Source organism: Aspergillus chevalieri, chromosome 3 (assembly GCF_016861735.1).
Source record: "Aspergillus chevalieri M1 DNA, chromosome 3, nearly complete sequence".
NCBI lineage: Eukaryota > Fungi > Ascomycota > Eurotiomycetes > Eurotiales > Aspergillaceae > Aspergillus > Aspergillus chevalieri.
Window position 1 is genome coordinate 19,004 of NC_057364.1, and position 18,690 is coordinate 37,693.

The 18,690-nt window shown below is 48.9% G+C and overlaps 4 protein-coding genes across 4 annotated transcripts; 2 read left to right on the forward strand and 2 right to left on the reverse strand.

Moving 5' to 3' along the window:
* Nucleotides 1–529: 529 nt before the first annotated feature.
* On the reverse strand, nucleotides 530–1,480 carry ACHE_30008A (lipase family protein; the record flags this gene model as incomplete). The annotated part of the gene is made up of 2 exons (XM_043276578.1): nucleotides 530–914; nucleotides 1,017–1,480. The coding sequence occupies 2 exons, from the start codon at nucleotides 1,478–1,480 to the stop codon at nucleotides 530–532; spliced, it is 849 nt and encodes a 282-aa protein (XP_043134543.1).
* A 1,224-nt stretch (nucleotides 1,481–2,704) lies between these two features.
* Nucleotides 2,705–3,588, forward strand: ACHE_30009S (lignocellulolytic auxiliary activity family 9 protein; the record flags this gene model as incomplete). The annotated part of the gene is made up of 2 exons (XM_043276579.1): nucleotides 2,705–2,984; nucleotides 3,074–3,588. The coding sequence occupies 2 exons, from the start codon at nucleotides 2,705–2,707 to the stop codon at nucleotides 3,586–3,588; spliced, it is 795 nt and encodes a 264-aa protein (XP_043134544.1).
* A 1,870-nt stretch (nucleotides 3,589–5,458) lies between these two features.
* Nucleotides 5,459–8,355, reverse strand: ACHE_30010A (beta-glucosidase; the record flags this gene model as incomplete). The annotated part of the gene is made up of 6 exons (XM_043276580.1): nucleotides 5,459–5,692; nucleotides 5,754–7,804; nucleotides 7,866–7,918; nucleotides 7,979–8,023; nucleotides 8,080–8,222; nucleotides 8,296–8,355. The coding sequence occupies 6 exons, from the start codon at nucleotides 8,353–8,355 to the stop codon at nucleotides 5,459–5,461; spliced, it is 2,586 nt and encodes an 861-aa protein (XP_043134545.1).
* A 3,161-nt stretch (nucleotides 8,356–11,516) lies between these two features.
* ACHE_30011S (glycoside hydrolase family 12 protein) lies at nucleotides 11,517–12,399 on the forward strand (the record flags this gene model as incomplete). The annotated part of the gene is made up of 3 exons (XM_043276581.1): nucleotides 11,517–11,926; nucleotides 12,027–12,259; nucleotides 12,320–12,399. The coding sequence occupies 3 exons, from the start codon at nucleotides 11,517–11,519 to the stop codon at nucleotides 12,397–12,399; spliced, it is 723 nt and encodes a 240-aa protein (XP_043134546.1).
* Nucleotides 12,400–18,690: the final 6,291 nt, after the last annotated feature.

Genomic DNA, 18,690 nt, shown 5'->3' on the forward strand with positions numbered 1-18,690 from the left:
CACAATATCCCCGACACGGCAGTCAGCAGCAACCTTTTGTGTAACGCGCACGCGATAGCTCTAGTAAGAGTAGGTAAAACCTCCGCCTAAGCAGTATCAGGAAATAACAGTTTATGAGAAGAGCCACATAGCCTTTTATTTAAATAGGAAGTCGAATAAACTCGTAGCCGAAACCTCCCCATCCTGCCCTAAACAGTGACCTTCATTCACTGGGCGGTTTCTACCAACAGGAACGCCCCAATACTACAAAAGGTAAAAAAGAAGAATATGTCATGGGCTAGTGAAGACATTCCCGGTCACCAATAGCGACATCAGCCGATATCAGTCCCATTGTCTGTTTAGACCCATAACTCTGTACAAGGTGCTCACAACCTAAAATCACAATGCCTACAGCTGACACTTTTTGCTGATATTAACTTCTTTGCTGTCCTGTCTAGAGCACAAGGGCGCTGGATTTTCTGACTGTTCCATTTGAAAATCCGTCACTCTCTTGTTGTACCACGAAGACAAAACTCCAATAGATCCGTGACTACCAGGAACAAGCTCCGCTAGCCATCCCGAAATAATTAACATGCGCATCGTTAACTCCCTGTCCACCTTGGGCTTCACAACATTGGACCTCTCCCCCGGTGCAGACAAATGTGTTCTGGGCGCTGTGGGGCTCTACACTCCAATATTCTATGCCAGAGCTGACATAGCCTTGCGAAGTAGGAGGGAGGTTCGGGATACCATCGTTGGCGTGGGTAACGCGGTAGTACGTAGTTGTATCGGGGCTCTGGGCTTTGAAAGCTTCATTAACGTACAACGCGTACGCCTGGTTACCGGTGCGTGGCTCGCCAAATGTATACAGACTGACGTTGTCGTATGCGGCAGAGAGCTGGGCTGCAGTGATTGCGGCCATGGATGCGCCCAGACTAGTTTACGTGTCAGCTAACTGACCAGATGAGAAGAAAGCAGAAGGCGAGAAGAGAGAGATCGGTCCATTGTCACTCTAATCAAGAATGGAATATGCATACCTATGACCCGTGACTGTCAATCCATACTGAGGATACTGGCCGGCTTGCTGTTGAATAAAGGACTCGACCTGATCTTTGATAGATATCCAGCCAACATAATACCCGCCATGCACGGCACAGCTGCTGCATTGAGGAAGAGTGTCAAAAGGAGCCTGCGTATAATTGGTGTCGAGTTGCATGTTCTTGTCACTGCCTGTGCCCCGGAAAGCAGTGATAATTTCCTGATGACTATCGTCTCGAAGGACCCATCCATTGATATCCATTTCGGCATTGTAAATCTTTCCCACTGTGTTGATTGTCGCTGGGATGTTGCACAGGTCAGCATAGGCAGCCTGGGAGATAGTGGCCATCTTGACTAAGCGACTATAGACGTCCTCAGAGAGCCCCTGAGTGGCGGCAGCAAGGCCTTGCCTTGCAGCAGCACCGGCAAGTATCAGGGTTCGTGTTGCAGTCAAGAGTTTCATGATGTTGATGGATCAGTTTCCGAGAACCAATGAATGAATAACCGTTCAACGTTGAGAGTTGGGTCTGGTATGAGGGTTGGGTAAGTAGTTCAGGGAACACCTACTCTTCTTAAATAGACTTGAAGGCCACATTCAGGATAAGGAAAGTGGACGGAGGACTATCATGTCCAAATATGGTCGTGAAGCTGGCCTCTCCCGCCGCAGATTGTCTGATTCTATCCGCTTTGGGGTACCTAATTCTTCCACGAGACAGTAGCGTGACATCCGCACCCGGTTTGCTAGAATTGCCAAAATACATCGGTTAATGACCGAAGATCCCTGTACAGAACAGCCTCGGTCGACGGACGATCAATCACCTAACACCAGACACTGGTATAATAGCTAACTCATCGAGTCCTGTCAGGAAGGGGCTCCTGTTTTAACCTGAAGCGCAGGGTCGCGGTCTAAACTGGGATGATGGCTTAGCGTCTGATATTTATTGGTCCGCATTAAGGCTTGGCTTTGACAGCGGGTAAGTGGGACCCTGAGTATCACCGTAACTAAGGTACTAGGGTCAGGTCAGGTAATGATAGTGGCTAACTACTACTAGTATTATTAAGTACAGGGCTAGTTCATTATTATATCTCTTCTCGGCAGTTAATGATGAGCCGACTGCCTTGTCACTTTACCTAATCGGGATACTCGGTCAATTGACGTAGAGGACTACTAAGGTACACAGTGTCATACTGATGCGAAAGATGTTTCATCTAGATTCGTCAATCCGCCTATGTCAGCCATGCTTCTATAAGTGGAGGTAAATCAATCTAGTTCAAGCCATCTGAGTCGGATCATTCCTTCGTGGACCCCGGAAGTGAGTAACATGCTATTTGGCCTGCGCCCTGAATTATGCAAAGATGCAGAAACCGATATTCTTACACTTGCGAGTCTTAAGAGTGCGTCTATAATCGGTATATAGGCAATGCCAAGAGTGGCAGGCCAATCATCTGTTCATGTTTAGTTTTGTTGTATCCCTGATTAATTTCACGCCAGGAGGGCCGATGGCAAAGAAAATCGGTAAAGGCATGCACGGAAGATCTATAAGAAAGGCCTCCGTTTCCCTCACAGCTCAAATGCTTCCAGTCAAACAAGAGGCTCTTTCCTGGCGTTAATATCTGTTCCCGTTTATCGTGCTTTGACTTCAGCCATTCTTTTCTGTTCGACCCAAAAGCATCTAGTCCGGGTAAAATGAAACTTTCCACGACTTTTGGTATTTCTGTGATGCTGGCCGGTGCAGGTCTCCCCGGTGTTTCGGGCCACTATGTCTTCTCGAAGCTCATCGTGAATGGGGAGAAGACAAATGACTTCGAGTATATCCGTCAGAATAGCAATGGCTACCAGCCCACCCTTGCTTCCGACATTCTCAATGACGATTTCCGTTGCAACCAGGGCTCCATGTCGTCTGCCGCGAGCACCAAGGTCTACAAGGCTGAGCCCGGCGCTGAGATTGGCTTCGAGTTGGCCTATGGTATGTTTAATTGAGCTTTCATTTATATCTGCGTCTCCATTTCTATCCCCTGGACGCTTTGGAAAACGCAAGATTGACATATCTTCAAGGCGCCACCATGAAGCACCCAGGACCACTGCAAATATACATGTCCAAGGCCCCCGGTGATGTCACGCAATACGACGGTTCCGGCGACTGGTTCAAGGTCTACCAGGAAGGACTGTGCAACGACATCTCGCAGAAGGGTCTCGAAGATACAGACTGGTGCACCTGGGACAAGAACCAGGCGTCTTTCAAGATTCCGTCCGACCTCCCCGCGGGCCAGTACCTTGTCCGTGTGGAGCACATTGCCCTCCACCGAGGCTTCTCGGGCAACGCCGAGTTCTACTTCACCTGCGCCCAGATCGAAGTCGGCGGAAATGGCTCTGGAAACCCCTCGCCCACAGTTAAGATTCCCGGTGTCTACAAGCCTGATGATGAGAATATTCACTACAATATTTACACGCACCCCACGTCTTATACTCTGCCTGGGCCTTTGGTGTGGGAGGGTAGCTCTAGCGGCAATATGGGCTCCGGGAGCAACAGGGCTTACAACAGCAACAATGTTCCTAACACTTGCTCGTGAGGCCCATAATTTTGCTTTTGATGGAAGCCTGAATCTCGAGCTTTGTCTGTAACTGCAGTGGATATGAGTGTCTGAGGGAGTCCTGTCAATTTGTCAATGGTCCCACTCTCGGAAAAGTCAAATACTATTTGATACGCAATCATTCACACTCAGGTTTCAATATCATATCCTTCTGATTGAATAAGACTCTTTGCCATATAGCCTCGTGCAGTCGGATTATCGGCTCCCGATTCCCCGAACCTGAGCTACCCGCTTCAATATCTATCCGTGCCTGGCGCCGATCTTGTTGCAGCTCTTCGAGCTGCGTCTTGTCTATGGACCTGTAGATAGCCTGACCTGTAGCTTAACCTGTTCGTCAATTCCTACTATATCCCTGTACCTGACTCCGCACCCTGACAGAAACCTTCAACTGTCGATCCCAAGGACCACGAGTCTAGAACTTTTCGTCCGCTCTTATCGGGTGTATACGTTTTTTGGGTCCCAATTGTACTTCCGTATCCGAGTGACATAACAAGCAGCCCGACATGACACGGCTGGAGATCCAATGAGCCGAAGATATCACGGGGATAGACTCCGGTTGAGGTCCGTTTGTCCCGGCATGTTTCATATTGATGACAGTCGCTAGTATATCCTGGTTTCTTCCAGTATACCCTATTCTGGCATGTTCCTACATGAGAGGGCTGCGATGGGAGTTGGTATATGGATGGGGTCCAGGACACTTAAAGACTAACCGCCATTTATTTTACCTGATGAGATCTTAAGGTTTCGGTCGTTTTTTGAATCATATATATTTACATGAAATGGCAATGACAAGACATACCCTTTCTATGGCTGTTGTGGCAGCAGCTCTCCCCTTGGCATATTGTGGCTCCGTTGATCTGCCGATTCATTTCCGCAACACCTATGTAAATTAATTTCATTTTTCAATAGATGGTATCTCAACTAACACAGCATAAACCCCAAGGCATCCGTGGAAGTAGACATTCCGCAGTCACCCAGAGCCACCCAATCTTCACAATAAATACATCGAAGACATTGTCCTTGCGGGCAAAATAATTGACTGGGTGTTGAGGGAGGTTCAGATCCGCGGCGATCGAAGCGGCTAGAGGACTCAGATGGTCGGAGGGGGGATCTCAAGTGCCCTGCGCTGTTGGAGAGAGAACAGAGGACAGAGATCCAACAATTAAAGTAATAGGATAAACGATGGGGGCTATGGTGGGCGGTTGGTATAACCGCGGTATTGTCGTGACAGGGGATTTCTCTGGTGATGCCAGGTTTTTTTTTTTTTTTCGCCTGCCTATTTTCGTCTGGTGTTCAGGATCCCTTTCCCAGCCTTCCTGGTTTCGCCCGTTAATCTATCTGGCAATGTTGAAAAATAACAGACTGTATAGCAAACTCGGAGAAGATTCAGGATACACACAATTGAGTGTGACGTTATGTTGGTAAAGAGCCAGGAAACCGACGACCAGATGACTCGGCAGCAACGGAGGAAATGCAACAAACAATAATTTAGTGATGGGCATTTAGCATCGGAGGGTTCACGTCACGGAACGCATGTGCCCACCACCAATTTATATTACTTTTAACTTCTTTAAGTCATTATCTTCGGTATGGAGCTTCACCACTTTTGCCACCATTATCTTTGGATCATAATTCGAATTACTGCCAGTATTGGTGGTAAATAAAATTGAAATGAGAAAGAAAATTTTGAATTGGTTTTGTTGATCAGCCCAGCGAATTATACACTGAACCAAACTGTTGTCGCAAACAATTAGAACTAACCGTACTAAGTTTTACCATACCCTAGGTCATTCATAAACATGTACATCATAACTCCGGAGATACTCTGTACAATTCAAAAATTGGCCCCTTAGTGAGCCTTTGGCAGTGAGGCCTGGAGCGGCAGATTCCGCGAAGAGTTCCCAACATAGATCGTCTTGGGGTAAGGAGTAACGGTCCAGTCCTGAGCCAAGATGTCCCAGTTCGCGAGGTCACGACGGGTTAGAGTGGTTGTCCACACGACCTCTTCTGAAGGAGCCAAACGAAGACGCTCAAACTTGCGCAGCACTACATTGGGCTCATTCGGGCCGCCGAGGGAAACGTACTGTACGAGAGCAGTTAGTACTGTGGTAAACCTTACACTTCACCCGATCAAGTCAACTTACCAGCTGAGGGACTTCATCACCGGCGACATTGCCTGTGTTCTTAATCTTCACAGACACGTGGAAGAGATCTTCGTACAGACCGGGGTTACCTCCAGCACCACCGCTAGCGGGCAAACGGGCCTGGGCAGACCCATCCATTGCGCCCTTAGGAATGTACTTGGAGTCGTCCCAACCGTAGTTAGAATCGTCAGCCGATGCCTTCAGGTCAGTAGAGTTAATCCAGGGATAGATAAACTCATGGATCCTCTCCAGTCCCTCTGGATACAAGTACTCCAACGCATCACCAATCTCACCAAAATTTCTTGCGGCCTCAGTCATGCCACTGGTGGGAGTATATTGGGACGCATTCAGGGGTTGAACATGGAGGTCGGAGAGCTCAAATGTGGTGTAACTCAAGCCGTAGCCAAATTCGTAGATGGGGGTCTCATTGAACTTATCGAAATGGCGGTAATCAATGAAAACGCCCTGAGTAAGATCAGACTGGGGCGCTCCGTTACCATTGTTGGCGTCCTTGACCAAAGGAGAACCATACGACTCCCGGGTCTTGCCCCAAGTGAAAGGACACTTAGCACCAGGGTTGACACGACCATACAGGACATCGGCGATGGAGTTACCAGACTCCTGGCCTGGCAAACCGGCCCAGAGGATACCGGTGACATTGGGGTGATCATACCATTCATTGATCAAGACTGGTCCGGCGGAGTGGATGATGACAATGGTATTGTTGCAATTATTCGCCGCGGTCTTGACCACATTATCACCGTTCTTCCACAGAGTGAGGTTGTTGCGATCGCCCTCATTTCCATCTACACTAAGAAATCCTTCACCTGCATCGGCATTGACGAACACGAGAGACACGCTGGCCTGACGGGCAGCCGCAGCGATCTTGCCGAGAGCCCAGCTGTCAGTCACGGCGAAAACATTACCCCGACCTTGGAGGACTTCATTTTGAATGGCCTGCTCTGGTGTCACGAGGTATGGGAAGTTCGCAGTACCGCTACCCCAGCCCATGGCAAGAGTACCGTTATCGCACCCACGGTCATCACAGCCATTAGCACCCCATGCATTGGAGCCTGCATCTTCTCCCAAAAGAGCGATTAATTTATCATTGCGACTCAAGGGCAAGGCACCCTTGTTCTTCAGCAAAACGGTGCTCTCCGCGCCAATGCGACGGATCAGGTCGGCATGATCGCGCTGTACGTCCATGAATTCATTAACCCTTTCATAAGCACCTTCCGAAACATGGAAATGCGCGAAGCCGTATTCGTCCCTGGTCCACGAGCTAAAGTTGGGAGGGATATACTTCTTGTCGCGGCCAACCTTGTAATAAGCGGCCATGATACGGACGGCCATGTCATCAACGCGCCATTGGGGAATTGTGCCATTAAGGACACCAACCGTCAAATTTGCACCCCAGAAAGACGTGCCACTATTGAACGTAACATCACCAGGCATCGACATGTCCAGTCCAGCCAAAGCGGCTCCTACACCACTGTGATGAGCGGCCCAGTCACTCATAACAAAGCCTTGGAAGCCAAGTTCCGCCTTCAAAAGCTTGTTCAGAGTCTCGCTATTCTCACAACCGTAGCTGTTGTTGATTTGGTTATAAGAGCACATAATAGCACCGACTCCAGCGCGTACTGCATCCGCGAAGGGCCAAAGGTACAATTCATGCATAGTCTTGTCATCAACGTTGGAGCTCAGACTGTCGCTTATGTTGGATCCATAACCAGCAGCTTCAGATTGTTGGCGGAAATGCTCTTGCTCGTTCATGATATAATGCTTAGCCGTCGCGATGACACCAGCATCTTGAATACCTTTAATCGTCTCTGCAAACAGTACACCGGTGAGGGCTGGATCTGGAGAGAACCCTTCCCAGTTTCTACCACCGTCCGGATGAGCGCCAAGAGCGCCTGCAGCAGGACCCAATTGAACATCAATGCCCTTGTCACTGAACTCTTCCCCCATTGCCTGACCGCGGAGGTAGGCGAGCGACTTGTCCCAAGTGGCAGCGACATTGACACCCGCGGGGAAGGCTGAATTGTAGTCCGCTGCGTGCATATTGTCAGCAATACGTTGGGAAGAAAAGGGGAAATCAGGAACCACGCATACCGAAACGAATACCAAGAGGGCTATCCTGCAAACACAGGCTAGGAATACCCAGCCTACAAAGCCCTCAGTTAGCCTTCACTAAAATAATAATGTCACAATGGAAATACACTCACCTGGAGATACTGCCAGTCTGCCCAACACATCTCTCCAGCTGCCATCTACATGTATGTCAGCCAACAGAGTTGCACACAGGCTACAGTATGCACAAGCGTACCCCGTTCCAGTTGTTAAGTTGACTTTCTCTGTCAATGTCATCTGGGACACAATGTCCACAGCGCGTTTGTACACTTCCACCCATTCACCTTGACCATCCGCCCATGGGGAAGGATAGAAAGGAGGCGAGTATGCAAGATCATCCTATACAAAAAGGAAACTGTTAAAGAACTGATTCAATTGGCAGTATAGCACCGTATGGCATAGTGAAGCATACCTTGGCACTGACTACAGAGGCAGCCACCAATGCGGCCACCTCAAACCAACCAAGCTTCATGACTACGTGAATGGTCACCAGCAAAACAGACAATGGATACCAGGTCACCACACAATGCTCACAAAGAGTGATCTGGGGGTGAGAGAAAAGCACTGGGCAGTGGAGGGGAGCAAGCTGATATAAATAACAGCAGGCATTGCAACGAGAGATCAACTGACGCCACCAACAGTGGAAAAATTAAGTATAACAGATGATGTATTTCTTGCTTGCTGTCTCGGCGCGGCTACCCACCACCCGTACCAGCGCAAGCCGTCACGCATGCAGAGGGGGAAAGGGGAGACGCGCTGTTTGCTGGGTGATCAGATGGGTTTCCCGGATGGAGAGACATGAGTGGAACAAATTCCATCAATAAATGCGAAGAGGTGGGAGGAGCTACGATGGATCCTTTCAAAGAGCAATTAAAGGACAAGTTAGCAAGGGAACCAATAAGCATTGCACGGAATCCACGGAGGCAAAAGCAATGATTATCCGATTCGTTACCCTGTAGACTAATGGTGCCTGCAACTTTCTCTTGCTTAGGGTACCCGTGTGGTCCGTCAGTGCACACTGTTACTCGGCATGATGAGCCATGGCTTGAGAAAAGTCTGTCATCTGGCCTGGTGAGCGGGTTCAAAATGCGCTTGCCCCACAACAGCAACCCTGGTGTGTTGTCTTTTGGGTTACCAGACGAGATAAAAAGGGAAAACTGGGGAACCTACAAAAGGGACCATCAGGTACTACAGGGAAACCGGTGTAATGGGCCGAAGCCTTGCTATCTAATATATAGATATGTACAAAAGAACTCGTTGGGGAAAGGAAAGAAAGAAAGAAAGAAAGACACGCTGGCGGTGGATTTATGTACTCGTGATCAGGTGATCGTAGATCACCTGACTTCGGCACGCTCTTGTGAATAGCTTCAATCGAGAACCATTTATGGTTCGAGGTGCCTTTCGGGCCTAGCCCGTTACAACCGGGGAGCCTTCATTTGAGTGGGTGGGTAACTACATACCTGTAGTGCAGTTAGTTCTCTGGTAATCGGATTACAAGAACGCTGTCTATCTCCATAGTAATATTCATTGCTCAGCATTAACCGGGGATGCGCGATTTAGCTTGTTTACTATGATTCTTTCAAACCTCTGCAAAGCTCGCCCACGGACCCTAGGTTAGGGCCCGGGCCCGCCAAGACAGCCCATCTAGACTAAAATTACAGTAATAAATACACTAATTGCTCGGGAATAGTATTGGTAAATTCAATTTTGCTGTAATATTACACTTCTTGTCGGGCTCTCTCAATCTAAGAAAGCCCGTCTAACCTCTAGGCTCTAGATGGGTTGTATTGACGGACTCTGCGGAGGTCTAGATCCTTTTAAGACATTGGGGAGTGCATTATGTACAAGCAACAACCCTCACTCAAGTGATAATTAATAACCTATCTCATTGGGAGCATCTATACGACTTCAGAATTGACGGTGGAACTGGCAACCCTGAGATAGGAGCCAGAAACTCTGTGACAAAGTGTGTGCATTTAGAGGTGGTTATGTTGTTACATCATTTAACCGCTGCAGATTTTTGCCTATATAGAAACAGAGTTTCTGGATATTAGTCTGTCGCAAAACATGTACAGTCTCCAATCTCCATTTCCTCGCCCCATGCAAGTCTGCAAATCGCCGCTGCCAGCAGAGCCCAAAACTGTAGCTGATTCATGACCTTCGTCTGGTGAACCCTGTATAAAAACAGTCTCTTTTGGGGCTGTTGCAGGATTACACCGTAAGGATACAGAAATTGCCAAGAGACGGAGGAGCCCGTCAAATCCCTTGGAAGCTGGGACAAAGGATCGCAGAGAGGAGTAACCATGGCTTCATGTAAAAAGTATCTTGTCAAGATCTGTAGCTATTATCACAGTTAGTCCTACTTCAGGGAAACCATGTATGAATGAACGGCCCTGAAGGACCCTGAATCAGACTAGTTCCTCACCCTGGTTGATGCGCCCTGCAATAATTTCCGTAATAGGATAGACGGCCGACGGGCCGGCTTGGCAGCTAACCCCGCCTATGGCAAAGGTGGCGTAAGGCTGGTAAAAGAGACAGTTACAGCAATTGAGCCAAACCCTTCCAATCTGTATGGGCTATCAATAGATGTGACGGCCTCATGTACCATCTAAATAAGGTTCGTTGGTGTGCCAAGATCCCGTCGGCAATAGAGCTTTGTTTTTCACTGCCGAACACAAGCTTTAGTCCCCTATGAAACGCGCTTGCATTAAGGGTTGGATCTAGTTCGACGGAGACTCGCTTACGCTTTGTGGGCCTTGTCCACCTTTGGTGGCGTCCTTCCACTCATTACAGATAAACTTTATCTGATACAGTTTGTTGCTAAATGAGCAAGTATCTCTAAAAGTCTTGATCCCCTGCGGGCTGGCAGGTAGCTTAATCACAGCTTTCCTATAGTAGAGTAGCATAATAACTTCGTCTATGTCTAACATGTATAGCTGAGATCTAGGGGTGCCGAGTGTCGGGGCTCAGCAATGCACGGGAAGGAGATTCCAGTCATTTTACTCATGTCCTGGCTTTGATAATTTCTGATATTCTTCCGGTTGAACTACATCCTAGTAGAATATGAGAGATACGATTGGAGACTTATCTATGCTCCTAAACACGATAAATTTTGGAATGGACTAGGATAAGAAACATGATTAGTTCGGAGATGTATGCCGTAGACAGGAATATATCCAAAGACGGTGCCGAAACCGGGGTAAAGATACGCTATCTGCTTCTCAAGGTGAGGAGGTAGGGCCTAAACACGCAACGAACATGGTGAGACATTACCAATCATCGTTAAAGAGTAGCTGTATTAGCCGGTATTTCGGGCCTATAAACCGTGTCTATATACTACGTTTACTGCCGATTCCGACGGATATCGCCGACACTCAACATTTCCGTGAATTTCGAAGAAAGAAGATGCCTTGTAAGACACGGAAAACGTGTCGATCTCAATTTTACCACTGCTGGGCATCATTCACTTCTGTATTGTGGGCTGTAAAGCTTTGCAAGACCTCCGTCATGTCAGCAGCATGCCCACTCTGTGCTATTTAAACAGCGTTGGCCGGTACTCCCAGGCCTGTAATATCCATCAGGCCTGCAACGTTATTAGTTACGACAGATTGATCCGCCACTTATACTTTCACTATGAAGCTTCCTTTGGTATTTGCCTCCCTCGTGGCCACAGTATTCAGTCAAAAGGAGCTGTGTGCACAGTATGATACTGTCTCGAGCCCTCCATACACAGTGAACAACAACCTCTGGGGAAAGGACCAGGGAACCGGCTCCCAGTGCGTCTATGTTGACAGCATCTCTAGCTCGGGCGCTGCATGGCACACTACCTGGACTTGGAGCGGTGGCGAAGGTACGGTGAAAAGCTATTCTAACTCCGGAGTCAACTTCGAGAAGAAGCTCGTGAGCGATGTTCGCAGCATCCCCACCAACGTCGAATGGGAACAAGATAACACTAAAGTCAACGCTGATGTGGCATACGACCTGTTTACCGCTGCGGACAAGAATCACGTCACATCAAGCGGCGATTATGAACTGATGATTTGGTGCGTATCAACTGATCACTCCGGAAGCAGTTTATTCTACATTGCCTGTGCAACAAGGGAGGTTTAATAGACTGACTCAACCCGCGTTTTCATTTTCAAGGCTCGCACGCTACGGCACTATCCAGCCCATTGGCACCAAAATTGATTCAGCTACAATTGAAGGCCATACTTGGGAGCTGTGGTACGGCACTACCATCCAGGCAGGCGCTGAGCAAAAGACGTACAGCTTCGTCTCGGCAACCCCGATAAACTCATGGAAAGGAGACATTAAGCCATTTTTCGAATACCTTACATCTAAGCAGAAGTTCCCTGCTTCTACCCAGTACTTGACCAGTAAGGACACACAACCTTAACCCGCACACAAGCAAAGTCACTAATAAGGGCAATTTGAAGACCTGCAGTTCGGAACTGAGCCTTTCACTGGTGGCCCAGCAACATTCAAGGTTTCTCAATGGACCGCCAGTGTCAACTGAGAATATGGAAGCTTCATGCTCTATTCCTCAATGGGGCTGGTAGCCCGCGGCCAGGTGCAGTTGGCATGGTCTGCCTACTCCCACTACCTATAGATGTCTTTGATTTGCTTCGGAAATTGGGGGCTTGTGGCTGATTTCCCTATAAATTGGAATTTGGCTTGAAGAAAATATCCAGTGTTCTTATATCAGTCACAGGAGGACTTTAGGCAGTGTTAAGGGCTAAGCCCGTAGTGCTAATGACTAGCTATCATACAAAAAGATTTCGTTGAAGAGAAGAACGGATGTCCGATCGGACGGCTCTATATACAAATATACATCGTGCGGGGTAGGTAGTCTGGTAACCCCTCCGGTCATCCCTCCGGATAGCATATCATTTATTCTACAGGTGCAGCCTGTGACAGGCAGTCGGCAATCCTCTTTTTGTTTGTCTAGTTTGCTGTATTTGATTTGGCTGTCTAGAAATATGCTGTCAATCTAGTCATTGTCTTTACTTGGTACTCGTTCACTGCTCTGACTTGCTTCCCTGCGCAATCTTATTTGCAACCTCACCTTTATATTCTTACTGACTACATGTACACAATGTTTAGATGTGAGAATGTGGAGGTCTCGCATAAAAGACAGCATGCATTCATACCTTAGATCCTAGGGACCTAGTCCTCTCGTATGGAAGGGACAGGCAAATTGTTAATTGCATCTCAGCCTTGCTTGTATCTTAGTAGGCTGCGGCACATCCGCTCCGGCGGAGGTAACTTTGACATACTCATCCGCAGATTGCGGATTGCGGATCCTACTTCAACATCCGCATCCGTAGTATGGAGGTCCGCGGGCCTCCGTAAAAATCCATGGACATCGTGTTGACATCCGCACTAGTATAACTCTCGCTAATTTACCCTATTCTAGTCTATTAGATGGGATTTATACAACTGGCATCTCACTGCTTTTAATCAAGATATACACTTGTTCTGTAATAACATTACTCTAGCTTAGTTTCTCGGTTCTCCTACTTAACAAGCGAATCTTTTAGAAATGCTAATGTATCTTGGTTAGTAGGAAAACTACTCATTTGCCCAATTAACTTATACATTTTTTGAGTTTTGTTATATGTAATGGAGCAGGTCGGGCGGATTTCATGGGTTAACATATGGTGTTAAAGCAGAAATATATATTTACTACAGAAAGAAACGTGTATATCCTCTCGTCGGACACTGTTCTTAGACAATTTACTTAAAATCCCTTCGACTCTGTTGAAGACAGCATCAAAATAATTATTATTATTATTATTATTATTATTGTTCATACACGCATCTGTCAGCCCTATAGGCCGAGTGGCGGCAGGTCCTGCGGGGCAGCCGGGTAAGCCGCCGTAATGGTAGTCGCTATGTACATCGTCGCCTTTATACACATATCCTGATATCTCATTCCGCATGTCGTATATCCCGTGCTACTGTTTTTGTACTGCTGTTCCCATGGCCACGAAGGTCCATGGGCCTGTTGGATACTATCTCGTTTCCTTCCCTACTTCTGCAAGCGTTTTAACCTCAGCTGCACTATGCTGCCAGTTGCTTCGTGTCCGTTGTTGTGACTCGGTATGTGGTTGGTAGAGTCTGAAACTGGCTTAGGAGGCCTGTGTCAAGCATAAAGCGCACTGCCTTCGGTACCAGGTCTGGCCGTGTTAGGTAGGCCCGGTAATCCAATTCCCGCCTTGACCCCTGTGTAAGATGGCGCATTCGGGGCCCTGCCTGGTTTGTGCAGTGGAGGAGAACATGGCGTGTATCTTGGGGGCCACGTCCGCAAGGGCATTCAGTCGATTCCATAGCGTTAAAGGTACCAAGATAGCTGGCCAGCGCAATCTTCCCAGTCTGCATTTGAATGAGGACTGATGTGGCGGCTCTCCGTAGGCCTTGGTATAGTTGCATTGGTGCTTTTGAGGGCTCTTTCCATAGACGACGGAGGGAGTTCCCGTGGGGGAAGCGGCCCATTCAGTCTTCCATGCATTTGCTGCTTCTATGCGGAGGGTTCTTCGAGTGCTAGCCATGAGGGTAAACTCTTCCGCACCACTGGGTGCCGGGGAATTAGCAGCTTCTTTTGCGAGAGCATCAGCACACTCATTGCCATAGATGCCTTCATGACCCGGGAGCCAATAGAGCTGTATATCCCAGCCACATTCCTGTAGTTGAGATGCAGTGCGTGTAATTTCGCTCAGGATATATTGGCCTGAAGACCTTCCTGGAGCTGAACACGCTTGAATTGCCGCCTGATTGTCTGTAAAGATGATTGCGGTATGGGCCCGATGGGAACGTTGTGATGTCGGTCTGAATGTGTTGCCTATTTGGGTGAGAGCCATTTCTATGCCTCGCAATTCCGCTGCATATACAGTATGAGTAGCTGGGGAGCCAATATGAACTGCCTGGCGCCCTAGAGGTGAAACCACTGCTGCTCCAACTCCCTGTTCTGTCATGCTACCATCTGTGTATGCAATGATGTCAGCGCCGCTATGTAAGGCGGTTTGGTGAGCTGCTAAGGCATCTTCGCGGGTTTCTGCTATGTGGGATTCCAGACCTGACCACCATGGTGAGGTCACATGTGGGTGTATAACCTCCAGTCTGTCCTGAGAGATTGCAGTTCGCCGACCCCATTGTTCTAGTGGAGATGTCAGGGGGTCTTGGTCTGGGTTGGTAAACCATCGCATGCGTCGCTCCTGTGCATTCCTTGGTGCTGGTCGTTGGCCAGAGCGGCGTATCTCAATGAGGGTGGTCATAAGGGGAGAGGTGGCTATCCGGAGATATGATTCTTTAGCCGCACGCTCCAATGCAATCATCGGAGGAGGTATGTTGAGACATATCTCTAAAGCAGCTCGAGAGGTCGTTCTAAATGCGCCGGCAATCCTATAGAGGGCCCTGTGCTGGATAGATTCCATGGCTTTCCTAGCAGCATTTTCTGCCGCCTTGAAGCCCCATCCAGCCCGTACAAACCATGTGGAACAGGCAAATGTAATCTGCGGCCATAAGACTGCTGTGTACATTTGGCGGAGATGGGATAGGGTGATTCCCCAGGTTGATCCTGCTATGGAGCAAAGCGCTGCTATCATTTCAGTTGCTTTGACTTGGGCGTGTTCAACTTGTTTCATGCCGGTGAGATGCTGGTCTAGCTGGACACCGAGGTAGCGAAGGGTAGGCACTGGCTTAACCTCTACCCCTTGCACTTTGACTGAAGCATTGGTTGAGCTCAAGGGTCTAGGAACGCCTCGGACCTTCCGCCACAGATGTATCAGACCATATTTTGCTGGGGCAAACTTGGAGGCATGCTGGGTTTCCCACTGTTCTGCTATTTTGTGTATTTGCTCAAGGCGTCGACAGTTAGTCGTAGCAGCCCGGCTCCAGACAAGTATGCATATGTCGTCAATGTAGCCAGTGATCAGAGCTCTTCCAGGGTAAGCCTCATGTATTTGGTCGATCAGATCAGCATTGTAGAACAGGTAGAGAATTGGAGAGAGAGGTGAGCCTTGAGGTATGCCTGTGTCCGTGGTAAACTGGCCCGTCGCACCTTCTATTAGTAAAATATCTGTGATGCGGTGGCGGAGGAAGCTTGCTATCCAGTTAACAGCACTGATTGGAACCCTTCGTTTTCGGAGGTTATGAATCAGGCGTTTATGTGCAGCGTTGTCAAATGCACCACTAACATCCAGGGTAAGCAGTGTGGCTACCAATGCGCCAGAACGCCAGGATGCATGGACCTGTTCCAGCAGGAGATGAATAGCATGTTCACATGATCGTCCTTTACGGCCACCAATGTGGGTGTGTGGTAGGAGACTGTACGCTTCGACCATATAGCTTATGCGAGTTGCAATAACTGCTTCTAATGCTTTCCCAACTGTGTTGAGCAGTGCGATGGGCCTGTACGCCTTTGGGTCTGTATAGTCAGGTTTCCCAGGCTTCCGCAATACCACTGTAGTTGACTTTCGGAAGTGCTCTGGGCAGTAGCCCAACTTCAGGCAAGCATTGAACAGGTTAGTGAGATGGCCTAGGAAGACTGGAATGGCTAGAGCGCGATGTAGGGTCAGATTCGGTATACCATCAGGACCAGGAGCCTTGTTTGGCGCAGCCCGTTGGATTGCCTGACAGACCTCCTTCTCTGTGATGGCAGGCATCGGTAGTGGTTCGGGGTATTCATAACCAGGGATGTCGGAGAGATCCGCTTCAGGAGGCGGGGGAAATAGAGTCTCCCGCAGTGCCTGTGCTTTCCTTTCTGGAGTTTCATATGTTTGATTCCCTGCGTGAAGAGTTGGCGTATAGGTTGGTTGAACGCCTCCGCGACGGCGTGCCCAACGGGCCAGTTTCCAAAATCCTTCTATTGATTCAGTTGCGTCCTCCACACGGGCACGGTGATTGTTCCGGCTCAGTTTAGCAGTTTCTCGGCCTAGTGTGTGCTTGGCCTGACGGAATGCCTTGATATCTTCCTCCTGGCCAGAGGCAGCCCAGCGTCGTGTGCGGTTGACATTGTTGCGTAGTCTCTTTAATTCCGGGGGGTATCCTGGGCGGGAGTAGGGAGTGATCCTGGCTGTAGGGACAGTGGTCTCCGCAGTTTGCTGGATGGTTTTAATCAAGTGGTCAACTGTGGCATCTATCTCCTTGGTGGTGGTTAGGGGGCATATAGGCTGGAGGTCTGCGGCCAGTGTCTTTAGGAAGGTGTCCCAGTCAGCTTCTCGCCACTGCATCTTTAGCTTCTCTGGAGACTTCTGCACAGGTATGTCTAATTCTGTGAGAATCGGTATGTGGTCTGCTGCATGCATCCAGTCCCGTCGGTCTTGACAGCGCACCAGGAGATCTGTTACCTCAGCAGTGGCCCATGTCAGGTCAATTGTAGTTTGGTGACTCCCTCTGCCTGTATGTTTCTCATATGTAATAGTGCCTGGCGGTGTAAGCAGTTCTAAGCCATGGACTTCAGCTATCCTGATGAGATCATCTGCTTCCTCATGGCGGTGGTTGTAGTCAGGTCGGGCCCACATTGGGTGATGGAGGTTAAAATCGCCCACTACCATATGTTTTTGGTTGGGATATTCAGCCAGTGCATTGTGCAGAGCTCTCATGACACTGGGTTGGCCTGTCACAGGGCTGGGATTGTATGCGTTATGAATATGTATGGGGCCTATTCTTGTGTGAAGTGTCAAGGTGCTCAAGTCCTTTGTACGGTGCTTTATCGCCCACTTCGTTGGATCCAGTGCCTTACTGACAAAGAAGCAGATCCGTGGCATATTGGCCACATCAGTGTCCTTGCCAGTAGGCTTGATCAGGAGGTGGAAACGGTTTCCAAGCATTTGGGAATATGTGGTCACTTGGTCTGTGTGTCTGTTGATGTAGGGCTCCTGGATAGCCAGGATCTCTAGGTCGCGCACCTCTTTCTCACCAAAGAGGTGTATCATCACTCTCTCACGTGATTTCCAGCAGTTGGCCTGCAGGATTCGAATTCGTTTAAGGTCCATTATTGTTTACAGTTCTTCCTCCATTGGGTCTTCATTGGAGTGAAACTGGCTTCGTTCATCACCAGACTCTTGACCATGGTGCTGATTGTAGCTTTTGTGTCGGTTTCGAGTCTGTCTGAGTACTCTTGGAACAGCACCAGTACCTGGGGCACTGAGGGCTCTTGCTCTAGATTGCTGGCGAGGGCCCTCCCTGAGCTGTAAAGTTTGCGTCTGGGCATTTGTCTCCATTTCTGGTTGGGTATCCGCCATAACACTGTTTAGCTCAGGCTCGTCCTCTGTGCGAGGTCTTTTATTGCTCTTCCTGGGTCGGCCTGGGCCGCGGCGTTGGGTGTGGTGCTCTGTGGCTTCTGCAGGGGTGGGATTTTGGCCTTGTCTCTCCCCCGAAGGGGCTTCAGAGCCAAGGGAGATTGGAGCACTCTCATACCATCCACGTCCATTTGCTCGGTTTTGGCGTGCAATCTCCACCCGCTCCACACGAGCTGGGCAGCTGCGGTCAAAGGCAAAGTGGTCCTCTGAGACCTTCTCACTTCGCTTAGTGTTCTGTTTCTGACAGACTGCACACTGAGCCTTAGTGCGGTCTCTTGCTGTAGGGCAATTCTGAGAGGAATGGTTTTGTGCACAGTATGCACATGAGGTAGGTCGCTTGCAGTTTTGGGCTATGTGGCCATATGCTTGGCAGTTGAAGCACTGCTGAATCCGATGAGTCTGGTCGTAGTATTCACATGGGTGGTCACGGCCATCAAGTGCCAGACCAAGCAGTATGGCAATGTTGGCAGCTCGATCATTATCAAACTCAACAATCAGCTTGGATG